Raw genomic sequence first — 26969 nt, 5'->3', positions numbered from 1 at the left:
GTTTTCTACAATAGAACTGGTCGAAAGTTTGTTATAGTCTTATAAATAATAGTCTTACAAATAGCCGTACTGTGCATTATGGTTCAGAATGCCTAATTTACTTTTGTATTTAGTTAAAAAAATTATTTTTTCTTTTGTCAAAAGTTTTTTTTTTTAATAATAATCAACAGCAACGAAATCAGCTATACTTGCTATCATTTTGTTGCAAAAGCTTTGTAATGTAGTGCCATAAACATTTAGCTCTCTGATTTTGAACAGTTGTGTTTAATGTGAAAATATTCATTTATTAAAATAAATATTTATTAGGAGAGATATAATGTTTAAAAATTGGAACATTTTTTTTATTTATTTCAGAATTTCCTCTAGCTGCTTAAAGTGATAACAATATCCCACTTTATTTAAAATATGTCATATTCATCAAGTCCAATGATAAGTTTCAAAAGCAGTTTTTTATTAACAACCCTACAATTCAAATCTACTTGGAAAAGAGAAAGTTTGAGCTGATAATATTTAGGCAATGAGATCTGCTTGAACATGATCCATTTGAATCAGGGAAAACTTGGGGAATTTAAAACTATTTAAAGAAACTCAGGAAAAAGTAAAATCTCTTCTACAGCCTATAAAATTCGAAATTTCAAGCATATGTTTTCCACTAGCTTAGTTCTTTACTTGAATTTTGTTTCAAAAAATTTATTAGTTTTTCAACGCAAATGTGTCATGAACGTAATTAACAGTAGAAAAACGCTTTATTTAAATTTAGCAAACATTTGTTTACTGTTAATTTTATTTGCTGTATTTAATACTAATTTTATTGCTTACTGTATTTTAAATAAGTTTATAGAATGCAATTATTTCTCTATAGATTTTGACTTATACTTAGAACTAAAAGCAGTTGTTGTTTTTTTTAAATTTTATCAAGATTTGTAGGTGGTTGTGAATGGTAAACTGTGTTTTGTTTGAATTCTTTAAAATCATTAGCATGATTTAAAACTCAAAAATTTGATTTGTATCTATATGTTATGGTTCTGTTTAACTCAACAAAATATTATGTAAGAGTGATAATAATCTTGCATTGATGCATATCAACTTAAATTTTTCCATATTTTTATGATTTTATTGGTGTTTTTGTTTACCAATGTTATTCTCTCATTTTCTCAATTCATATATGTGTGTATTATTCTTTAGAATTATATTTTGAGAACTATGTCAATTTTTCCAGAAATTAATTAGCAACACCCTGGTAAAGGAACTACAATAATAATTACTTTTTTTCTTATTATTAAAACAAAAAGATTTATGTGTTATCAAATAATCTTTTGTATACTGATTTGAGATAAAGATATTCTTTTCTGTTATAGACACAATAAAATCTGTTATAGACACAATATTTTATTTTTTAATCAAAGTGTAGAATTTTTATAAATGTAATAATTATAAAATAGAAAACAATTGAAGCTTCTATCATGAAAGTTAGTAGGATTTTTAAGTATTTATTACTTTTGACTAACTAAGATATCTGTTGTTATGTATTTTGTTTGCTACTGCAGCTCATTATAGTATTTCAGCAAATTATAGCATATTTCAATAAATCATACCATACTTATGCTATGCACTATTTAGTATATTATGTACTGTTTAATTGTATTATGTATTAGGCTATTTAATGTATTTGGTAAATGTTACATACTACATTTGATTGTCCAATTTACATATGGTCCCTGTCAAGTTAAACTGATGCAAAATTTAGTTATATATTCTACAACTACTTTGAATCTTATACCATCCAGTAGTTACATGGAATAATGATTTTTAGTTATCAATATAGTTTATATATTTTACTTTCTTTGAATTATTTATTTCCCTGTGGTAGTCAAAAAGCGTGTGGTAGGGGCTTGGTGCAAGAACAAGTTAAGTCGAAATTCAAAAACTTTATTTTATTTTATAACTGTGATTAAACAGCCGATCCAATTTTGAATTTATGACTACTACTGTTTAATTCCATAGTCTTAAGTCCATACTTTTGAACCCAATCCAGAAGACAAGGAAACTCCTAGATCAAGTATTAGGATAAGCTTGCCTTTGTGGAAAACTTTCTGATGGAACTAACCTGAATTTGCGTGTCATGGAGATGAAAACCTCCCACGGTTAGCCTGACAGCAATGGAACTTTTACCCAAGATCCGTCTACTATCACTGAGGATATTTTACGTCAGTACTGTGGTTGGTACGAGCCGAGTACCAAATTTGTATCAAACAGCTGATATTTGAACCCAGTTCACCTCAACGAGGGTGAATGCTCTATCCCCTGAGCCACCACGACTCAAATTTATTTTTAAATTTACAAATTGTTAGTGAGAGCCAAATTAAATTAAAAAGACTAGTTTTGTAGTTTTTTATGTAGTTTTCCCACACAATTCACCACAAAAGAAGGTCTGTACCCATTTCTGCACTAATCCAAACAGCTAGTGTTCACAATAAAAAATGCATTAAGAAATATTTTAGAAGCTTTGGACTTAGTGGTTTTTGCACCAAACCATTAGAATAAATTTGTTTAATTTTGTCATCACTAAAAAATAACTTCACTACACAATTATAATCTCTTATACATATATTTGTTATTTTTTTGCCAAAACATTTTGTTACCACCAGAAAAGTTCATCCACTTAAGGGTAATTTTTTTTTGTATATTTATTTAGTTACATTTATTAATATCTTACAGACAGCAGTGTAGTTTATTGACATTTGTTCAAAAAAAATAAATAAAATAGAAATTCACAAAATTTTAAATGCCTGGAAAATGACATATTAGCTTAGAAGTTACGAAAGCAGTCATTCTAAGCTAATAGTAAATAACTCAACTTAAGAAACTGAAAAAGACAAAGTTGAAAAGTTAATTTTAACTTTTTATGTAAATAAATTCCAAATTTTAACTTTTTATGTAAGTAAATTCCAAAAGTAATTATTGTGAACAATTTGAACTTGCTGTTTCTTCTCCGCTTTTGGTTATTTAACTCAGTTTATTTTTCCTTGATTGTTTTTTGGCCCCATATTTTAAAATTACCTAGTAAAATTAATTTTATTATAATGTACATCAGAAAGTACATTATTTAAATTTAAAATCATTGTATTTTACAATTTTATTGCATTCTTTAATTTTACACCCAAGTAGAGTTTAAAGATTATGACAGAATTAAATTGTACAGTGATGTCCTTAGCTTATCCTTTATATTTTAACTATCTGTGTTTTGAAAAGAGAGGAAAAACTAAAGTCTTTGCATTAGATGGACCATGAATTGTTTAAATTAACTCTTTTATCCTCTGTAGAAATAATCAAAAATGTTATAATAATCAATAAATGAAATAAAATTGTGTATATTAATCAATCATTAAACAAATAATTTGATTACATACATGCCTATTACAATCTTAGATAAACTGGGTATTAGGTTAATATTTGCTTTCCCTCTTTACATTTGACTGTTTGAAAACTTTTCTGGTGACTGGCATTAATAAGCCAGGATAATGACAATTGCAGCATTTAACCATTTTACAGCATTTAACTTTACTTTAATTTAACATTTCGGCCTAAGACGTTTACTTTCCGCAGAAAACAGCAGGGTTTCTTGAAATAACTCGGGTAAATCTATGTAGTTTATGTTATTAATGATTTCAATAAGACGGGAAAATGACAACATAAAAACCTACTCACCTTGTAAAATTTTTTTAAATAGATTTTGAACCAGAAAGTTGATTCTTTATTCCTGAAATAAAACATGTTCTGATAGGATGGTATTGTAATTAATTTCTTAACCTAAGATATTGATTGCTGGCACTATCGATTTTGGTTATAAATTACTAAAAAAAAGTGGCCAGGAAAATGACTAATTTTCATGTGACAAACAAATTATTGACAAAATAAATTATTTTCAACAAAGTTTTTGGAAATAATACCCACTGCATATATTCTAGAAATGCTTACAGCGGTTGAGATAAAAAGAATTAGATATTGGAAAATTTATGGGAAGTTTTGAAGCTAGTTATTGTTGGAAATATTTTTTGTGACATACCAGGAAAATGACATTTTGAAATTCAATTAAACATACAAAACACTCAATGCTAATGCAAAGTCATTTTAAAATGCTAACAGCAATGCTATTTATTAAATTTTTTTTAAAAAAGAAAAAAGTTCTTTTAGTAGTTTGGAATTAGATCTAGGAGCAAAAGACTGTCAATTGTCGTATTTCGTGAGAATCAGCCATAAACGTAAAAGTTGACAGCTATAGGAGAGATTGGGAGGGGATAAGACCAGGTAATGGGGTAGAAGTGGGCACTTCTATTTTGGCGAATGTAGTTTTGTTTTCTAACAGATAAACTCTGAATTACACTTTACTAGTCAAGAGGTAGGACCTACCATATTGGCATGTTGCTGATTAATTCACAGCATTGTGTAGATAAGCTTGTTTTACTATGTCAACTCTCTAATGCTCTCTTCTTTTTAAGCTATCCTTATGTATTGGTCATTAAAGTTACAAAATATTTTTTAGTCTAACTTATTATACGTTTACAAAAGATTCATTCTTTAACAAACAATAAGGATATAACCCGATAAGTAGCACTGTTCTGTTTCATTTCGATAATCTCTGGTCACAGGGTAAAACATGGTCCAGTGCCCCCTTTGATGTGTGTCTAAGCTGGGCCCACAAAAACTGCAGTGCAGTGGGCAAAAAACTAACTACATCCAAGGCTGACCAAAGATTTTAGGGGCTCCATCCTCAAAGCACAAAAAGCCTTATTTGCATCTATTCTGTAGAATTTTTGAAGACCCTCTTTCCAAAATTGTAGTTTTTATATAGATATAAAGAAATTCCCTGCCATTTTCTTTGAAAAAAACATTGATAAACACTATATTTCCTGTAAAGAATTTTGACCTGATTCTCTATTTTTCTTTACCGCCCTTGAATATGGCCTTGACTACATACATGTAAATTACCAAACATGTAATTCTTCTGCTAATTTGCAGAAATTTTGAGAATCTCAAGACTTGATTCGCGCACTTCTGCAAATTGATAATTTATATCCTCACAAAATTTTCTCGATGCACCGCTAATCTAAAATTTAAGTTATGCTACTTATGGAAAATCTCATTTATAAGACATTTATTCGGCCTGTACCAACACTCTCTTCAATTGTAGTTTATGCAATTGTTGATTTTCTGGTGGTTTTTTAAAATTATTACAACATGGGAAATTTGAATCACGCATCACTTTTTGATGCGCTCGATTTGCGTCCGTACCATCGTAATTGTTCTATCAGTTATTGCTACGAGTTTTCTCAATGTTTTCCTTAAAATCGCTATATTATAACGGCACGTAAGATTCGATTCGTGCATGTATTGTCACTTTTTGACAACAATGACTGACTGCACTGTCTTCCTCACATTTATCCATGTGGTTTTTTAAAATTTAAATATTAAGGAACGAGAAATTCAAATCGCACATTTGAGTAAATACTTTTTGATGTGTTGGATTTGCATTAAATCCATGTGGCGTTTCAATCTTCTTTTTTTTACTTCTATTGCTGTTGATTTTCACATGATTTTTTAAATCCCATTGTTATTATGATATAAAAATTCAAATCGCGCGCCTTAATATTCAATATTTGGAATAATTTTATCGTTTTTACAATAAATTTTCCAGCTGTTATCATTACTGATATTAGCATATTTTTTAAAATCTCAATGCTTTTAATACAATATTATTTATTTAATCCCCGTGCTAAGCATTCAATAAATGCGATAAGATCGCAAATTTTGGCGAATAATTTTTTCCACTGGAAAGAAAAATATGTATTGAACTAGATCCTCAAAATTACTTCAAAATAAATTTTTCTAAACAAATCAGTATTTTTTATTCGATTATAATTTCCGTTAGATGCACAGCATAACCAATTAGAATAGGGTCTAAATAATAATGCCTGAAACAAACTATCGTAAAATAGTTTTCTATATGATAAAAAAAAGTAATCATAATAAAATATTAAGATTTGCTTTTGGCGAATGCGTTTGATATTTGGCTGATTTACTGGCTAAGAATTTGAAATCCTAAACACGGGCCCTGTTTATTGCAACACTTCATGAATCTCGAAACATCGTGTAATTTCGAAACAAATACAAGTGATTTTATCATCAATTTTTTCCAGTTATTGCCATAAATTTATTTTTTATCACTGTAATGACCTATGAATAAAATTAGTTTAAGAATAAAAGAGCATTAGAAAAATGACACAGTAAAACAAACCACACAGATGCTATGAATTAAACATCAACACACCGATATGACAGCACTTTCTTAACTCGTATTTCACAGTCTATTTGCTAGAAAGCAGAACTAATTTAAACAAATTTGAGGTACCTATTTTAACCCCACGATCTGTTCTTACCCCACTCTCACCTAACCATAGATTTGTGGGTTGCTTTTGTTTCTGCTATTCTTTAAGTTTTCTTTTCCAACAAATTTCCTATTAGTTCATTTTTGGCAAAAGCAGTTAATTAACTCAAAAACCATGTAAATTTCAGTTTATTGCTCAGTCAAAATGTACGCCTCACACATCTTAAATTTTTTTAAAACTATTCATTAGTATGTAATTATTGGTTCACAGTTGGCACAAGTAGATTTTGACTGTCAAAATCTAAGAAAATAACCTTATTTCGAGGAAATGGCTCACTGTTAGTATTTATTCCTTAATAGTTAGTGTGGAAAAAAGAATAGCCAGCGTCATGGATCACTTATTTCACAATAAAGATTAACACATGTAAATTGGTGTGTTTTTCTCAAAATTTCGTAGGAACTGCATCTTTAATCCCTCAAAACTTAGAGAAAAAAAAAATTTCTCAGAAATAAAAAAAAATTGGTGTATTAGTTTTATGTGCAGAACATTTCCTCGAAATATTAATTATCCAACCCTGCCCGACTTAAAAAAAGAAAGAAAAAACTGGCTCTTAAAACGTGAGATGCAATATCGTGAGTGTACAACAATTCTTAAAATAATAGAGTCTTACAAAATAACGTTTTGGAATGAATTTTGGTGTTAGACAAATCAGTAATAAATAGCAATACTTGCTTTATTTTATTTTAAAATTTACAAAAATATGCATTCATCTTTAGTAGAAACCCTGATGAAATATTTGAGCTTAAATTGATTTATTAGCAATATGGTTCAAACAGAAAAATTAATATGTGCCAACTAAAGAAAACCTTCATGTTTACTAAAGGTTTATGTTGAATGCCTTGGGGTCACCGGCACTGAGTTTGTTCGTATTGCCACAGGGCTCACCGGTGATCGGCGAACCCAAGATTATTGGAAGCACATAATTCGAGTAAATTTTTTTTTTTTATATTATCGTTACTAAAATGGGTTGAAGAAATTAGTGCAATATAGAACACAAAAATCATCTTGGACAGACGAGCAAACCATGCAAAATTAGCGTGGCATTCAACGTGTTAGAGGGAAAATATATTTTGTTTATGATTGAAAGGCTTTATTGTGAGATAATGATTAGCCACAATCTTTTTTCAAATTAATATTCTTATCCTAGGTTATGTAATAGTATAACAAGCCACTGTGAAACTATATCAATCATTTTGTTGCGAAACAGCACCATATCAAAATGAATGCAACTAACAAAACTGTCCTGATTAATTATTGAAATTATGCTGTTTAAAAAGTTGTGAATTTGAGTAGACATTTGTGATGCTGAAAAATACTTTTAGTGGAGCATTTCACTAAATCTCTTTAGGACTCATCACTTTAAGCTTTTCATAGGCATTAAAATGACATTTTTGGACTAGCAAATGGGAATTTTTGGATCATTTATAATCATGTCATACTAAAAGTGTCTCAGCCATAGTTTTTAAATATTTGATTCAGTTATTAACTATTTATTTTAAAGTAATTGTATATTAACATTATTCTAGTGGAAATTAAAAAATTAGACATAATTATTTACTGAAGTCATACATTTACTAAAATACCAGGTCAGTGCTTTTATAAACTTAAAAGTGGTTGTTAATATTTGAAAAACATTATTGTAATTTTCCTGTTAGAGCAACAAATAATTTCTTTTTAAAAATATAAGCATATTGTAGATTTTTTTTTCAATATGCATATCGTTTAATCCTCCAAGCACTGTGATCACATACATGTGATCTCCTTTCACACTCTAGAATATCATATATAAAACGAGCCTTTCAGACTCTAGATGCCCAAGATCATATAAGGTGATCTCAGTACGGTACTCTTGTATTAGTATGTATGTGTACTCTTTTGTACATAAACACTCAGAGTTTGCAGGACTGAGGAAGCTCTTCTTACTCTCTCTGAAGGGGTTAAATTAATAATAGTGGGGGTAGCTACAAATGTATATATACTCTCACAAACAGATGAAGTAATATTTTCATACGCTTAATTTTATCATAGAACTGTCCTGAAGGTATTAATTTGAAAAAAATATAATTTTTGTATTAAATTCGAAATTTTTTAAACCATCTAATTTTATTTTCATTAATTTTTTTTAAAATGTGGTACAGATTATCAAAAAAAAAAAAAAAACCTATGAAATATATTTTGTAATTTTTTCTTATATGACTACATAATTCATATATCAGCACATAGATGTGTGTCAGGTAAATATGCAGTGAGTACTGTATTTATAAATGGGTATTTTCCCAGGTATTCATCTCTGCCTTGGAATAAATACCCAAAAATGAGTATTTATAATTTTTTGTCATTTTTGAAGCATATAACCATAATTTGTTTTGCTTTGACATAATTTTAAGAATAATATATGTCTTTAGATTTTTAAAAAAAACTAAAAAAAACTTTCAATTTAAAACATATCAGTAATTTTATCCTAAAACTGTCCTGATGATTCTAATTTGAAAAAATATTACTTTCGAATTAAATTCGAAATTTCAAAAACCATCTAATTTTATTTTCATTAATTTTCTTTAAATGTGGTACAGATTGTCAAAAATAAAATCTATGGAATAAATTTTGTAATTTTTTCTTATATGACTAGATAATTCATATATCTGCTCACAGATGTGTGTCTGGTAAATATTCAGTGGATATTGCATTTATAAATGTGTATTTTCCCAAGTCTCTCAAAAATGAGTGTATTTATTATTTTTTGTCACTTTTAAAGCATATAACCATAATTTGTTTTGTTTTTACACAATTTTAAGAATAATATATGTCTTTAGTTTAAAGGGGAAAAAACTTTCAATTTAAAATATATCAGTTCCAGAAGAAATGTTTTAAAAAATTATAAATACCCAGTAGAATAGCTACATTATTGCATTAAAAAGAAATATAATTGATTATATTGTGTAAGGTCAGCATTGGTTTCCATAGGCGTGCATTATGTAATATAATAAAGTAGATATTATATTAACACCTTGATGATAGGCAATTTCACACATGAAAGTAAAGCAATCATAAATTCCCAGATACCTCAAAAAGTAGGTGCTTTCTAGGTGGAATAAACTTCCAAATTATTTCTTCTGATAAACAATAGTCATTTAACTTATCTTTTGATTTTTCCACTAAGTTGTACAACCTTTTTAGTTCTAAAGTAGCACCCACCATATTTGTAGCGTTGTCATTTATCAAAACACTACTCTTTCCACGACGCAGAAAAAATATTTTTAAACAAGCTATTAGCGCATCTGAAGTTAAATCATCTACCATTTCTAAGTGGACAGCCTTAGTGGCCAAACAATTAAATATCGCGATGTAAATTTTGTGATAGACTCCTTTACGTTGATTTTTATATTTAATTAAAAATGGTCCCGTGAAATCGATCCCTGTTTTATTAAATACTGTACCAGGGTTAACCCGCTCTGGTGGCAGATTTCCCAATATTTGATTAGCAACTATTGGTTTTTGTTTGAAACAAACAACACAACTATGAAAAATCTTTCTAGCTAAATTTCTACCTTGCAAAGACCAAAACTTTTCTCTAACAAAATTCAATAAGGCTTGTGGCCCTGTATGCAAAAATTTTACATGATAATGTTACTATGTTAGCGAATGTACTATGTTAGCGAATATATTTATGAAAACAAGTTATTTGTTCGAATATAAATTGGATTACAAAACATTGTAAGTTTTAAACATGACAAAATGCAAAATTTCAGCGAAATTTATTAATCCTGAGAAATTAAATTTTAAAAAAGTCGTACTTATAAAACTCGATTTCTCAGGAACTAATGCACTATTCAACCAATTTCGCTCAAATTTGTATTTTCCGTGTGGAATTAGATACTTTAAAATGATACAAAAAAAAACTATATAACTTACGATTCAAAAGTTTTCAGACTATTATTGTCCCAAAGGGGACTGATCGTTAAGACACGGTTCCTAGCAGATCACCGAAGTCAAGCATCACTGGCTGCGGTCAGTGTGCGGGTGGGTGACCACTTGGGTCCGTCTGCGTAGGGACCCAGGGTGTGCGGTATTGGTCCTCGTTAAACTGTTCTACGATAAAGTGTTCGACTTCGGGTGCAGGTCACCGGGCTACAAAAGCGGGGGTGCCATCCCCTCTACAAAGGATCAAACCTCAAGGGATGTTTCCCAGACCGTCACCAATAGCCTATTGTGCAGCGTGCGACGTAAATGATCAACATCAGACTATTATTAAATAAAAAATAATAAATATTTACTAAAAGTTATTTTTTGCATGGAATTATCTTTAGATAACAGAGTTTTATAATCGTGTGCAAAATTTTTTCAATTCCCTTAAAAAGCTCTCGATCTGTAGTGAAATACAAAAAAATAAAATTAACATTTGGGGGTCCAAACTTTGGATAGCTCACCCGACCCAACTATTGGGACCATATTCCCCAGATTACAGCTACCTCCTATATTACGGGGGTTAGAAAATCGAATCTGTTGAACAAAAGTTATGTTTATTCAGAGAAAGTATGTTTTTGTGTCTGATTGCGTAACTTAAAATAAAATATCGTGCACTAATTAATTTGCATATTTGATGTCACACCTTCGAAATCTTAAGATGGAGTCCTAGAACGTGAAGATCCGATCATTAAATCAAAAGTTATTCAGGGTGGTACTTTTTTGGTTCACTGTACGTAAATGTTACCAATTTACGACATCTCACCGAGGAAATATGACTATGGGGAAAATAGCTGTTCATGTTGTCTACTCTTGTCCCCCATGTCCACAGTAGCCTCCTTTTCCTCTAAATATAATGCTAATCATAAAATACCAATTTTATAAACCTGTTGAATCCGGTTACTATATCGTTAGGAAGGTCTTTTCAAGACAAAACCATTATAAAAATGAAAATTATTTTTTAGTTTCAAATCTAAAAGTTTTTTGATCGCGTTATGGAAACTGAAGGAAATTATAGACTTTTTTTTTCTATCGGCACATGTACCCACATTTTAAAAAGTCCTAATTGAAAAAAATATTCAGAAATTTTTTCTCTATATACATCGATTAACAAAAACAAAGTTGCCTTACTCCAATATGGACGGGTCCCTAGAAAATCGTTCTTGAATATTTGACCTATGTATTCATGACGCCATATAATCATATGTGACAAAATTATGACAAAGAGTAATAGTTTTTTTTTATGAAAGAAAAATGAGAAAAAGTCAAAGCATATTTGCTAATTAAAGAAAAAAATTCTTTTTAATGGTTTGTCATAGGAATGAATTTTAATTGCTGCGGATTTCTAAGCTGATGTTCATAGCTTTTTTATTAAATTAAATGCATTCTTTTATTAAATTAAATATTATTTTTTTTATATAAAATAAAGATTGCATTTCACTTTTTAATGAAAACAAAGTTGTTAAAAAGTTCCAATTTAAAAAATTTAAAGGTCTTAATAATTTGAAAAATATAAAATAAGAACAAAATCCATGCACACAATAAACAGTAAAATTATCAATTAAAGTATCTACTATACAAATTAAATTTTATATACGAGCATAAAAAAAAGCAATTTTTTTGTTACCATTCTTATAAAAGAATTCGAACAGTACATAAATATAAAATTTAAATGTATTAAATGAGCTAATGCAAACATTTACTTACCTCCTTATAAATAAATTTACATTTGGTTTTCTTGTTTTCCAAAGAAAATTTTTTATTAAGAATGGGAATTATTGATATCACGATTTATGTTTGAAAAAAAGGAAGTTTCAAGTAATTTCAGTAACTCTTAATTAAAGCTAAATTTTAATTTCAAAAATTGGATAAAATAAAAGCTAACAGAAAATTTATATCTGAATTAAAAATGGTTAATTTAAATGACGCAATTAAATGAGCTAAAAACTGGAATTTAACTGGAACGTTTTACGTTTGTCTCAGAAAAAATCTCTTGACAAAATGACCTAAGTAAATGTCAACAAGAGTCATCCCCTTGGATCCCATAAAAGCTTACATCTGTTTTCCTAGAACATCTAGATAATTGCTAGTTTAAGACAACTTAAGGGACATATAGATGGTACTGTAAATATATGACATTTTATGAAAGCACAAAAGAGCCCAGGGTCATAAAAGTGATTAAGGCAATTTAAAGAAGCAAAAGGTCATTTTCCCATGGTGTAAAAGGAGATGGCTATTTTTTGATGAGTCAGATAACTGTGGGTCAACTCTGTGGGTGGCATAAAGGTTTTAACACCTTCATACCACCCACAGTCAAAAGATGCTTTAAAATAGCGTATCTATTAGTCTCAGTGTAGGATGAATTTAAATTTTTTTAATAAATTAAAAGTCGTAATATGTAGAAAAAAATTGAAACAAAACCGAAGTTTTTTTCTTGTGGGGGGGGATTTCACCTTCAATTTGGAAAATAGCTAGTAAATTGGAAAAAAAGTAGTTTCTTTTCCTAAAATTCTCAATTCTATTTTACTTTATTGTAGCGAATGTCAAATTTTCAGAAGGGGTGGCGCACATTATCTTCCATCTCAATTAAATTTCAGAGGAAGATAAAGTTTTCGATTTGGAAAATAGCTTTAAAGTCGAAAATAAGAGTTAAATATAAATTTCACTTGACTTTATTCCTGCGAATGTCTGAATTTCAGAAGGGGTGAAGTATATTCTTCACCCCCTCACTTTAATTTAAGAGGAAAATAAAATTTTCTTTTTGGAAAACAGATTCAAAGTTTTTTTTTTCCAAAAAAAAAAAAAAAAATTTTTTTTTTTACTAGACTTTATTATTTCAAATGTCTAAATTTCAGAAGATACAAAACACATTTTAGCCCCCCTTACTTTATATCAGAAAAAAATGTAGTTTTCTATCCCCTTACTATAATTTAAGAGGAAAATGAAGTTTTCTATTTGGAAAATATCGTCGAAGTTATGAAACAAAACAATTTTTTTTCTTTTAAAATTTCCTACTTTACTTGATTTTATTCTATTAATGCCTAAATTTCAGAAGATGAGAAGCAAATTCCCCCCCCCCCCTCACTTTTATTTCAGAAGAAAATAAAGTTTTCTATTTGGAAAATAGATTCAAAGATGAAATTTTTTTAGTTACCAATTTCTATTATTTTTTAGCACTTTGAAATTTCAAAAGGGGCGAAACACTATGTTCGCCCCCTTATTACTATTTCGAAAGAAAATCTAGTGAAAATTGGAAATAAAATATTTTTTCCACTTTCACTTTACTTTTTCAAAAGTCAAAAAACACATTAATCACCCATAACAAAATAAAGTTTCCTACTTGATGTATAACTTCAAAGCTGAGAAAGAATAGCTTTTCTTTTCTTCTCTAAAATTACCTATTTTAATGGACTTCGTCTTGGTGAATAACTAAATATCAGAAGAGGCAAAGCACAAAAATGTTAGTGGAATATAAAGTTTTCTTATTTCAAAAATAGCTTCAAAATTGAATTTTTTTTTTAAATTAGGTACCGATTTCACTTTTATTTTTGTGAGTGTCTAAATTTCAGGAGGGGCGAAACGCATCGTTTGCCCCATCACTTAAATTTTAGAGGGGTCCTCTGCCTCCCCCTGGTTGGCACGCCACTGGGTCTGACGCTAGATAGTAGAGGAAACAACTAAGTAAACCAGAAGTGCAATATACAGAAAGTGTTAACAATCAACTACATGCAGCTGTGGCCTTTCCCCTTCTCTGCAAAGCGTGTTTGTTCTTTTGAGAAAGGGAAATAATTCGCGAAAAGGTGTTTTACCGTTTTTTACCCTTTCCTTTATGTTATAGTAGGTACGTAATTACAAAAAAGAAAATTTTCAGCAACTCTATCTTAACACAATTTCTTTCCTAAATATATGTAATTAGAGTACTGTATTTTGAAAAACATGATGTGGTCTCTTCATATGGGGCCCCCTTGACCAGGGGCGGATCCATAAATTTTACCTGGGGAGGGTCATGGACTCCAACAATTAATTTTTTTATAAAAATTTTTTTTAAAGTATTTTTTTTTTGAAAAAAAAAAACAAAAAAAAACTGGAGTTTTTAATGCTAGTCTTCTCATTTATTTTTTTTTTCATAAATGAACAATACATAAATAATTCAAGTATTCAAAATCTTGAAATAATAAATGTAATGCGTTTTTTAGAAACTTAAGCAAATCTGTCAATAATTTTTTCATCATCCAAATTAGTTTCTCGATGAATGTTTAATAATGCAAGTCCATTTGATCGTTCTTGATTTTGAGTTGCTCTAAGTCAAGTTTTGAGAGGACGAAGAGTTGAAAAGGAACGTTCTGCTGTTGCTGCACTAACTGGCAAGGTTATTAAAATTCTCAACAACATATTGATTGATGGATACAAATCGATGTTACGAGCATTAACAATCTTAGAAAGATCGTTAAGCACTTCAAGTCCTGCTTCTGTTTCACGCTGCCATTTTGCCACCCAAAAACGAAATTCTGCTTCGACAACTTTTACGGAAGCATTTAAGACATTCTTATAAAACTCGGCAGTTTCACGAACGTCTATAAGATCTTCTTCTGTAACAGTTTGAAGAGGTAAAAAAACTCGTAGCTAAATGCACAATGGGCCATTGGCGACGGTCTGGGAAACATCCCTGAGGATAATCCGAAGACATGCCATCACAATTTTGATCCTCTGCGGAGGGGATGGCACCCCCGCTTCGGTAGCCCGACGACCTGCACGCGAAGTCTAGCACTTTACGATAGAACAGTTTAACGAGGACCAATACCGCACACCCTCGGTCCCTACGCAGGCTGATCCAAGTGGTCACCCACCCGCACACTGACCGTAGCCAGTGATGCTTGACTTCGGTGATCTGCTGGGAACCGTGTCTTAACGATCAGTCCACAGTGGGACAAATTATGTTTTAATATATTTTAAATAGTGTAAGTTAAATTGAACCTAAATTATTAAAAAAAACTATGTTCTTCAACCTTTTTTACTTAAAAAAAAGGCCTCTATTATTCGAGCGAAACTGCGGTTGTAGAGCCACGCAGTCTCCTTTAGATTTTTGTTCAATGTTGTGTTGAGAAACATTGGATATCAAATACAGAAATGATATTGATCGAAATCAAGTACTACAGAGTATTACCTTTACTAACAAATTAGATTTAATCATTTCCTGAAAGCATCCTTACTAAAGTTATAATATTCAAAATTTTGAGAACCGCAGATTCGCCATCGTTGCGTTAACGAGTCTTCTTCCTAAAAAATGTTTTTTTTTCTTTAAATTAATAAATAAAACAGCATTTAAAGTTCAATGAACAATTGCATTGCACTCTAATATTTTTATGTTATAAAATGAATTAACTCCCATTTTATATGCTGTTTTTTATTTTTTAGTTGAAAAATAATTATAGAATTAGCCTGATTCTTTCTCTTGTTTTTCAGTTCTTTAAAGTATCATGCAGGTACGTTCCGATTTCTGCATTACTTTGTTAAAAGAATCCGCAATTTTTAATATGTTATATTATAATTTCTCCATATAATACAGTGCGTAAAAAAATAAATAAATGGACCACCCTGAATAACTTTTGATCTAACGACCTTGGATTTAATCTTAATGTTTTTAAGGGCTGACCTTAAATAAGCTAAATAATAACTGCGGATATTTTAGGTTACGAAATCAGATTAAAAAACATACTTTCTTCAACTTACCTTACGTTCATACCTTTTTTTCAACGGGTTTCTAACCCCTAAATATAGGGGGTAGACGCAATCTGGGAAAAGTGTGGACACCTTAACGTTAATTTTATGTTTTGCGTATCTTGCCGTATCATGAGAACTTTTTGAGAAAAGCGAAAATTTTTTCATAATTATAAAATTCGTTTATCAAAATAAAATTCCATGCAAAAAAAACTTAAATCGAAAAATTTTTGAATTTCAAGAAATGCCATTTTTTTTTTACATCGCTTTAAAGAATGTAATTTAACATGGCAAAATACAAAATTGTTCGAATAGTTTCAGAAATGAAATTTTGAAAATATTGTATTTTGAAAATTTTATTTGACCGATTTCGCCATGTAAAATTAAATTTTTTAAAATAATGTAAACAGTTGTATACCTTACAATTCAAAATTTTTTCCGACTAATAAAATAATAAATATTTACTCAGTGATTTTTTGCATGGAACTATTTTTGGATAAACAAATTTTATAATTGTGAGCAAAAATTCTTCAATTCGTTAAAAAAAAAGTTCTCGATATATGGCGAAATACGCAAAAAGTAAAATTAACATTAAGGGGTCCAAACTAGACCTCGCTTCTTACCAAACCATTGGGATCATATTTAGGAGTAAGAAATCCGAATCTGTTGAAAAGACGGCATGTTGATTCAGAGAATGTACGTTTTTGTGACTGGTTTCGTAACTTAAAATATTGAGGTCACCTTTCAAAATATTAAGTCATAGAATGTAAGAAGTCATTAGGCTCCGATCAATAGTTATCTAAGGTGGTCCGTTTTTTTTTTTTTTTTTTTTTTTGCGCACTGTACATTTCCCCGTAAATTGTTATATTTTGAGTTTTAAAAATAACTAAATATTTTGGAACTTAAAATTTCAAACATTAGATAAAATAGAGGAAAAATGTTTTTGATTTCATAGTTTAAATGCAAGTGCATCAAAAGAAAATCCAGTGATTACAGCAAAATTAGTCTCTGAATTTTGTATATTTTACTTGTATAAATTTAATTTTCAGTTAGTTTTTTCGCCTAATATGTTAGTCAATAAATGAAAAAAAAAAAAAACTCATGTCTGAATATTGTTAAAATTCAATAAGTATTTTTCTTATATTTTATGGAATCTTAAGCAATAAACTTATTTGCATAAAAAAACTCAAACTTATATAATATTACAAAACTTAGTTTTGTTTATAACGAAACTTAGCGCACAAGTTATTCATTTGTAGGATTTATATAATCACTAGTATATTTTTTCTTTTGATGCAAAAAGAAAGTTTAAGATAAACCTTCTCTTTAAGGTGGGCCGACAAAGGATTTCTTCTGAATTGGAGACAAATTTCAGAATTATTTAAATTTAAAGACCAAGCAAAATTCTTCTTTTGAAGAGAAAAATCTTACTGTATGCGGAAAATTCGTAGATGCAAAAGAGAACCAGATTGGTCAAATACATTTTCCTGCAAAAAAACTCTCTAATCAATTTCCTGTTCGAATTTTCTGCATGGAATGAGAATAGCTCTAACTTTTTTGGGAAAGCACAATGTAAAACTATAGCTTCAAATACTAGTATTTACTTAAAATTTTCATACTCTGAAATTTCAATTGCAGTGAATAAGTCTTTTATATACTAATTTAGAAAAGTGAGGCAAAATGTTCAATTTTTTAAAGGAAATATATATATAAAGGATATATTTTTAAATATATTAAACATCATAATGTAAGACACAAGTAAAAGTAAGATCAATAGTTATTTTAGGGTGTTTAAAAGTTTGTCTTGTTCATAATTCCTTACTGGTCCTCTAAACACTTGTGTGACCAGATGAGTGTGAGTAAACACATGAAGCCATTTTTTTAGTAATCTGAAGGAAAAAAAAGTTCTGAAAATTGGGAAAGCCAGAAGTGTCCAGTGATTGATTAATACAAACAGATTGTTCTACAATAAATATTATTCACATTAGGGGACACAAATTAATGAAAGAAAAGTGTTTTGTAACTCTAACCTATAATTATTGATGCCAGTTAGAGCAATAGAGGCATCTAAATTATTTAAAATTAGTTCACTTAGGGATGAAGCAACAAGCTTATCTTTAAATTTTAACTAGACAAATAAACAGGTTTTTGATTATTTTAATCTGTCATTTATTAGTTATTCATCAAAGTCATAGATCACTGAAGAATCTTACCGAGATAATCATCATACGAGAGCTATCCCAAGTTACCAATGCTAAAAGCCCTAAGTAGTACTTCTGAATTTTGGATAAAAAACCGTTCCCCACATTTCGTTTAACAATATAAAAAAAAGGAGTTGCTGAAAGAAAAAAAAAAATTGTGTCTAGTAATTGATAAATTATGTGCTGTAGATATGAAACAAACCACTACAACATAAATCTACTGGTAGTCGTTACATGTCTACAAAAAATCCCCCCCCCCCATCTTAATGTGATAATCTGAATAAGTTGTCAAATTTTCATATTCTTTCTATTTTGTGTTTTTCCCCTCAAAGATAGACCAGTTAATCTGAATTAAGTTTCTTTTTGGAATAAACTGAACATAATTTTTTTGGGCTATCTACTGTCGGAGAAGTAGTGTTCGTGCCGGGATAGCCCGGTCGGAAGGGCGCTGGGTCCATGTCCGAGAGTTCGAACCCCGTAGCCGAAGACTCCCCGTGTAGTAAAGTTACTGATGCAGTTAAATCTCTTGAGTCGCAAAAGTCCTCCATGTTCTCATAACAAATAAATACCTCTGGGGGTACTGGATTAGAGATCGATCGTCCTCTGATTCGGGTCAAAATTACGATCTGTGGACGAATGAATGCATCCGCCCTAAAAATGGGTGTGACGCATAGTGTGGCAGAAGTCGAATTCTTGGCCATAGATGGCGCCACTGAAAAACAAGAAACGCACTCTGCCTTAAATTTGCTCGGTTTCATCAAGCAGGCTTGCCCGTGTGGCAAGTCGCATTAGAAACAACAACAATAGTAGTGTTGCTGAAATGCAATGAAGATATAAACTATATAATGTCCACCAGCACATAGCAGTTGGTATAGACATATTGCATGTTAAAAAAAATTTTAAAACATTAACTTAGTTCTAATTCTTCAACTAATTGATATTTGTAAAATATAAAGAAATATCATAATATTTTACTTTAATAGAAACATTGGGCAAAGCATTAGGAAAATTTATGGGAGGAAATAAAAATCTACTCAAAATTTGAAATAGCATTCATAGTAATAATAATCACTCATAAAATGGTATTTCCCTAAATTTTAAAGATCATGAGACAAGTTAAAATATGAAAAAGAAATAATTTAAGGATCCTTGATTTTTTGCAATGTTCACCAAATGACACATTATAAAATATTGTAATTTTGTGGATATTTTGACAATTACAATGGTATCAACACTGTCAATCATTGAATGTCTGTTATAATTATTGTGGAGCTTACTCTATAAATCTAATCAGAAAACAAAGTTTATAACATGACTATCCTCATATATATATATGTTATAATAGACTATCCTCATGATTAAAAAAGTTTTGCATATTTAACTAAGCTTTTATCTAGATCATTGATCCAAAGCAAGTGTAGTACTTATAGAAAATTTAATGAGTAATTTTTACTTTTCTTCACATAACATAAAGAGCATTGAAAATAGTAAAACACATTTATATCGCACTACGTTCAATGTAGACAGAAACAGAAAGTGTAATAAATGATACATCTAATAAAATTGACAACAATGGACAACTTTAATTTCAATCAACAATATTTAACATTTTTGTTAATAAAACATTTTTATACTTACTAAATAATTCATTTTACAGTTGTGTGCTTTTTACATATCTATTTATCATCTACAAATTTGCAGGATCACACTAAAATTTCATACAAAACAATGTTCTTTGGTTTTCACCAAATATGAGAAAGGCAACCATATCATTCATAAAAAAATGATTTTTGTTTTGATATTTTATCATTAAAATAACTTTTTTTTGACATAAATCATGCATTATTTAGTCTGACTTATTTTCATAATTAAGTAAACAAATTTATAACAAGTTAAAGTCTCAATTGATTTACTATAAAAAATTACAGGTTTAGTACAATTATAAAAATTCCACAAATTTTGTATAAATATGTCTAAGTATGAAATCATATTTATAGGAATGATACTTCTGTTTGAAAAAAAAAAACCTGTTTAAAATAAAAACGTAAAAATTTACATTAGAGAGTCAAAGTGTAACACTCAATAAACTATTGTATAAATATAATTGTGAAATAAATTATATATTATAAAATTGATTCATTATTTATAGTTACTTTTATTAGAAAATGTTTAAAAAAAATTAGAAAATAATAAACTGATCAATGCTGATTTCTTACATATTCATATTTCTAAAATTAGACCCATAACTATATATATAAAAAAAAAAAAAAAAAAAAGAAAGACACCCACATATTACTATTATTTTTTTTATAAAAAAGGGCAAAATACTTTTATTAAAATGGCACATAAAATATCAACTCTACAAACAATGAGAAAAATATAATTGATAATTTTTTTTACCAGACATTCAAAACCTTTACATATTCACTACTAGAAACAAATACTATATAGATAATGGAATAAAAATAAATTTTTTTAAATCTGACAGTAAATTTTTAATAAAGCTCTATAGCAATAAACAGTTCATTGCAATTTATTAGTTATTAAGGCATGCAATTAATTATAGATATATACTAGAGGAATGAAACTGACAGGAAATTAATTCATATAGAAAAAGTCAATAGTGGAATGTAACAAATGTGAAATATCAATAATATATGAATATGAAAATTCAGACAATTCTAATCACCTCCCCCCTCCACAATACTAATAAAAATATTTTTAACAACTTGTATTACTTGAACCCTTATGGCGTTAATAGTCCCTGAAACAATTTCTTATTGTTTAAAATTATTATACAGATATAAGAAAAAAAAGAAGCAGCCAAAATATTATCCAAGACCTTTGCAAAACTTCTAATAATTTTTTTGCATTATTCAAAATCATATTGTCTAAGACATAGTTATATGATATGCAGTTATATAGTTATTTGCTTTTACATTATTAGATATTTTATAAGTATTTTATTGCAAATTTATAGCAGAAAAAATTAATAACTCACATTTTTATAATTTTTAAAGCCTCTTTTCATCAAGAGTCATAGTTTAAACAATGCAAGAAAAGAATAAAAAGATGGTTTGAGTCACGTCAAACAAAGGGCAAAAAGTATAGTTTTAAGAAAAAGGCATTTAAACTGTTCTACTTCATCTTACATTTTTGTTATTGCTGATAATGAAAGAAGTTTCAGGGAAACATAACGCACACTATAGGGACTTTATTTATACAGCAACACAAAATATTGCATTTTTTAAAAAAAGTTTTAATGTAGCTCAATATAATCTAAACAGCGCAAAATTATTTCCCCATAAATAATTATTACTCAGATAATTATTACACATTTCTATAAAAAGACTTACAGATCTAAAAGACAAAATATAATTTAAAAAGTTAATAAATGAATTAAAACTTGTATAATAAAAAATTATATATTTCTTAGTTTCAATCAAACTTTTATCAAAACAAAATATTCACTTTATCTTATTCTCCATTTCAAGTTTTTGTAAACAAAACAATGGAGAAAATAATTTTACTGGAAGTATTTTTAATATTGAATACACATATTAAGAGTGATCATCAAGTTTGCCGTAATGGCTGAATAACTTCCATTCCGAAGAAGCCCAAAGGCATATTAGGTTGGACGTTGAAGAAAACTGAGCATTTAAATGCATCAATTCACTCATTGGTCCATAGAAATTTTTACAGCATGATAAACAAGACAGAAACTCATACTACTTAGATTCAGCTGGAACTGATTGTTGAATAGTTTTTCTAGTCACCTCCCCTTTTCGCCATAAAACAATTTCCTGTAAAACATAAAAAAACATATTTATTTAATAAAGAAAAAGGATTTTTATAATGTTGGAAATTAATCTTCCTGATTTGAGTTTATATATAAATCTTAATATGTCCTTAGGTAAAAGCATTTACAAATTTTTTCCTTAAATATATTTTCATATTAGACAAAAATTTTATGTTCCTAGAAAGCATGTAAATCATACTTCAAATTAGATCTATGGTCAAGAACTTAGGTATTCTTTTATCATAAAAAAATTGCATTACACTGATTTAACTTATTCAATGAAGTTAAAACTATTTTACTCAAAATAAATTTTTATTTCTTTTTTAATGCAGGAAATTTTATAGTGAATCTTCTTTGATAACTAATGAAAAAAGTCAGATTTGAATATTTCGAAAATTTAAAAAGTTTCTAACAACTTTCGAAATAGTTTTTGCACTTTTTAAAAGAAAGCACCACAAAAGTTTTTTTTCTCCACAAATTTCATCTCGAATCATAAAACAAAATTTAATAATAAAGGATACCTTAATAATGGTCATACACCAAAATGTGATGGTAAAGGAAAAAAAAAAAAAACATGTGAAAGAAAACCAACTTTTATGGGGGATGATTCCCCACAATGCTGGTGTCATTTTTAATGGAAGGAATATCACTTAAAAGAAAAAAAATACTTATTGTTCTCAGTACACTTAATGCAGACTGTTTTAATTAGAGGAGATTTATTTATAAAACTAAAAAGCACCTGTTGCTTAAAATATCTTCGATCTTCTTCGTCAACCAGGACTAGATTTAAATAATATCGCACAGAAAACTTTTTATTGATGTCTTTCATAGTCGGCGTTAAATCATAACCAGCTAGGAAAACTCGAATTGGTATACTTTCCCCTGTAACAAAGAACTTATTCTTTATTTCAAATAATATTTAATTCTTGAACATAATTTGCTTATTTTTTTAAATGCAAGATTTAAATACAAAGTGACAAAGTAATTGGGCAGAGTATCTAGGTAAGACTATGTACACTACCCAACAATAATAGAAGAGAGACTTGTAGTTTTTGACATATTTTAAAATTTCTAAGATATACTTAGAGGATTATTTTATAACTTTAGAGATGATTAGACTATACGATTTTTCATACTTAACAATCAATTTTAAAGCTTTCAGAGCTTTAAAGGACCGGCAAAAAATTGTGAACGAAAACAAGTATTTTTGAACACTCTATGTCAGAAATGTAGCAATAAGTTTGTAACTACTAGAATCATTTACTTTGCTTATTATTTGCAATGTTTGCCTGAAATTTCTCAAACTTAAATATCTATGGAGATATGGACATGAAAAAATATTCAACAGAATTAAACTAAGTTTTTGGAGCAAACTTTAATTAATAATAAAAATATTTGAAGATTTCAAAAAAAAAAAAAAAATCCTTTACAATTGCACAAGACATGGGCATTTAATGTAGTTTTTTCATAATTTTGTAGTGAATCATATCAGGTAACAAATGAAAAAAGTCAAATTAAGCTTTAAACAATTTTCCAAGTTCCCATTGTATTTTTTAAAAAAGAAAGTTCCAGATCAAGATAAAGGGCTTTCCACAAATTTAATTTTGTATCATATAACAAAAGATAATACTTTGCAATCATAGTCTGCACACCAAATTGTGATGGTATAAAGAAAAAAAAACATACTTTTATGGGAGATCTGGTTCTTTTTTTTAATAAATCTTGTTCAATAGTTTAAAATAAAATATGTGGAAAACCTCTTATAATTCAGAGCCTTCTTTAAAAAAGTACAAAAGCTACCTTGAAAATTGGTAAAAACTTTTTAAATCTTCAAGATATCCAAATCGAACTTTCTTCATCAGTTACTTATTACAATTCTCCATAAAATTATGAAATTTATTCCTCAAATTTGTTACACTCATGTGCGGTATGAAAGAAATACTTTAAAAGTACACATCTTGCGCAATCTTAAAATTTTTTTCCTTTCAGATTTTAAAATGATAATGTTATTATCCCTCAAAAATTGTAATAAAAAGTAATTTTAGAGTTGCATAACTAGTTACATGAATGAACTGGGCATACATGCTATGTCATACACCTATGCATAAACTTTCATAATAAGTGCTCTTTGTGCTCGTAATACAAGGTCTACAAATTCTATGGCAGAATTTGTTTGAGTTGTCTGCTACAAAACTCTCCAGCACTAATATCTTCTGCGGAAAATAAAAATAAAATTGTTTTTCACTTTTGAAAAAAATAAAAAATCTTTCTGCAAGAACTCTGTAACATTCTGTGACAATGCCGCCGTGATTCTGCCACGGGGTCAACAAACAGGGTTCGTTAAAGTGGGCCCAACCTGAAAAAACAGGGTTTAGTTTTTTTTTTTGGGGGGGGGGCATTTAAAAAAAACAAGGTTTCAGGGTATCTGCTACATTTTAGATTTTCAAATTCATGACTTTCTGTGATTAATTCCAAGAATTCTTCATGACTTAACAAAGTTACTATTTTTTCCAACAAAAACACAACAATAAATTTAAAAAAGCATTATAATAACATTAATTGAAATGACAGGTAGAAGCAAAAATACTCTGCATCTTCATATTATAGATTTTAAACTTAAAAAACAAATTAAAGAAAGAGTTAAAGCAATAAAATCACTAAAAAAATACAAAAGCAAATAATTTTTCTGCAAAAGTATATTCTAAAGATACTTTCCTTGTTTATCAGAAAGGAAAGAAATACTTCTGTTTTTTTTTTTTTTTTTCATTTCGGAATAAAAAAATTAACCAATGACTGGCTTGCTTCAGCTGAAATTTTAAATTGATAAAATAATAATAAAAAAAACATTCTGAAGTCACAGAAGTTTAACCCCTTACCTGCTGAGCAAAATTTACGTGATTCACTCCCCAGTGCCACAGTTTTTTGTTCAAATGAGTTTTTTTACGCGGTGTTTTGGTGGTGGTGGGGAAATGATGCACGCGTTGCAATGAGGAACCTGCATGCGTTGGGTAATCGCAGAATGTTGATTATTTTAAATAGTCTACATCTTAAAACTCTCTAAAATCAATTCAGAATTTAAAAAACTGACCCGAATATTAAAAAAAACTTAACTCAAAATTAGTCAAAAATGAAACTAACTTCACGTGACACACAATGAGGCGGGGTTTGCTTATGACGTGAAAGTATAGTAACTCAGCGAAAACCAAAGCTTCTTATCTTGAAATGTTCAAAGGGGAAAATCTACAAAGGGGTTTTAATTTGAACTGCATTTTTTAAAAAATTGTTTTTCTTTCATGTTTATATCATATATATAGTCTAAATATATATGTAGTGTATATCAGTTGCATCCTCCCCCTTGAGAAAATTTTTGTGGGCACCTTTCAGCATAATGAAATAAAATTGAGGAATGAAAAAATAAATGTCCAAACTACTTTTTTTTCAATAACTTTTGAAATAAATTCATATTATAAGCTTTTAGGTAAATAAAATTTAGAAAAAAATTCTTTTTATTATTAACTTCTAAAATATTTTCTTGATTTTTGTTGTTGAAGAAATGTAATAATGCCCCTATCATTTTTTATTTTAACTTTCATAATTTTTTCTTCTAGATAAAATTGATTACTTATTTTTTAACTCAAAACTCTTCAGCATAATGAAATAAAATTGGAGAATGAAAAAAAAAAAAAATGTCGAGACTTTATTTGCACTGATTCATTTTTATTTATATTTGACTATAGATAAAAGTCTGAACTGTTTTGAAAGTTTTTATTTAATGAGTTGATCCCAATTAGAGGGAATGGAATGAATGGTATATGACCTGGAATTTAGGTAAATTTTATAAAAAAATTCTTTTATTAACTTCTAAAATATTTTCTTGCATTTTTTTTTTTTTTTTGAAGAAATGTAAATAATGCTAAACCCCTATCATTTTTTATTTTAACTTTGATAATTTTTTCTTCTAGATAAAATTATTCTTTAACTTTAAAAAAAAGAACCTGTACACCACTGTTCTTTACAAATAAAATCCTTTCATTTTAAAGAATTAAAAAAAAAAAGAAAAAAAGAAAGTGATCTGAACAACATTTCATAAACATTTCAATTCGGTATAATGAATTATTCATTCAGAGAAGCTTATCAATCAGAAAAACAATCTTACAGAATTAAATTATAATTAAGTAAGTTACTGTAAAATGGTCTTAGCAACAGTATAATGCAGTAGTTGCAGACAATTGATGGTACTATGTCCGGAAATTGTCTATCAGTAAGTCGTAAAGGACAGTCAGTTTGTAATTTCTGACGTTTGGAGGGTCGTGGAGAATTTGTCTGAAATATTTCTATAACACGTTCAACTAAACTCATTCGGAAGTCGTAGTTATCCACGTTTGGAAGCTGTTTCTTTTGTGAAATAAAAGCATTCCAAATAGCCATATCTAACAGATGGCGAAATATGGTTTCATAATATCTCTTCTGCCTTATACGTGTTGTTGGATAGCATACAGTGCCTGATCCGCTCTAACTACCCCACCAATCGTCAAGTTGTAATCAATACCAACAGCTGGCTTCATAACTTTTTTTTCAGTTTCCATCAAGTTTGCTGTATGAATAGAGCTAAGAAGTGACACATACTTTTTGTATGTACTAATTTTGCCTCTTTGAAATGCAGCAATTTCGCCTTTCTTCAAAGTTAGTTTGTTAAAATTTTCCGGCAAATCACGTCTATTAGGACGAAGAGTACCATATACATCAGACCTGCTTTGAATAAGCAGGTCTGCTAATTCTGGTGACAGATAGAAATTGTCAGCAATGATGCAATAACCTTTTCCCAAAAAGGGTTCAATAAGC

General features: G+C 28.8%; 1 protein-coding gene across 1 annotated transcript in view; it reads right to left on the bottom strand.

The window, feature by feature from the left end:
* Positions 1 to 19891: 19891 nt before the first annotated feature.
* The window catches only part of Vps26 (vacuolar protein sorting 26), a 30242-nt gene continuing 23164 nt past the window's right edge, over positions 19892 to 26969 (bottom strand). Inside the window, exons 7-8 of the mRNA XM_043041341.3 lie at positions 22867 to 23009; positions 19892 to 22131 (exon numbers count right to left, since the gene is read on the bottom strand). Coding sequence (XP_042897275.1) covers positions 22057 to 22131; positions 22867 to 23009 — 218 coding nt within the window. The 3' untranslated portion in view covers positions 19892 to 22056. The remainder of the gene's footprint in view (positions 22132 to 22866; positions 23010 to 26969) is intronic.

The sequence above is a fragment of the Parasteatoda tepidariorum genome, chromosome 12 (assembly GCF_982258835.1).
Source record: "Parasteatoda tepidariorum strain Cologne lab strain chromosome 12, Ptep-v5.0, whole genome shotgun sequence".
Classification (NCBI taxonomy): domain Eukaryota; kingdom Metazoa; phylum Arthropoda; class Arachnida; order Araneae; family Theridiidae; genus Parasteatoda; species Parasteatoda tepidariorum.
This window is presented reverse-complemented; position numbering and strand designations above follow the sequence as displayed.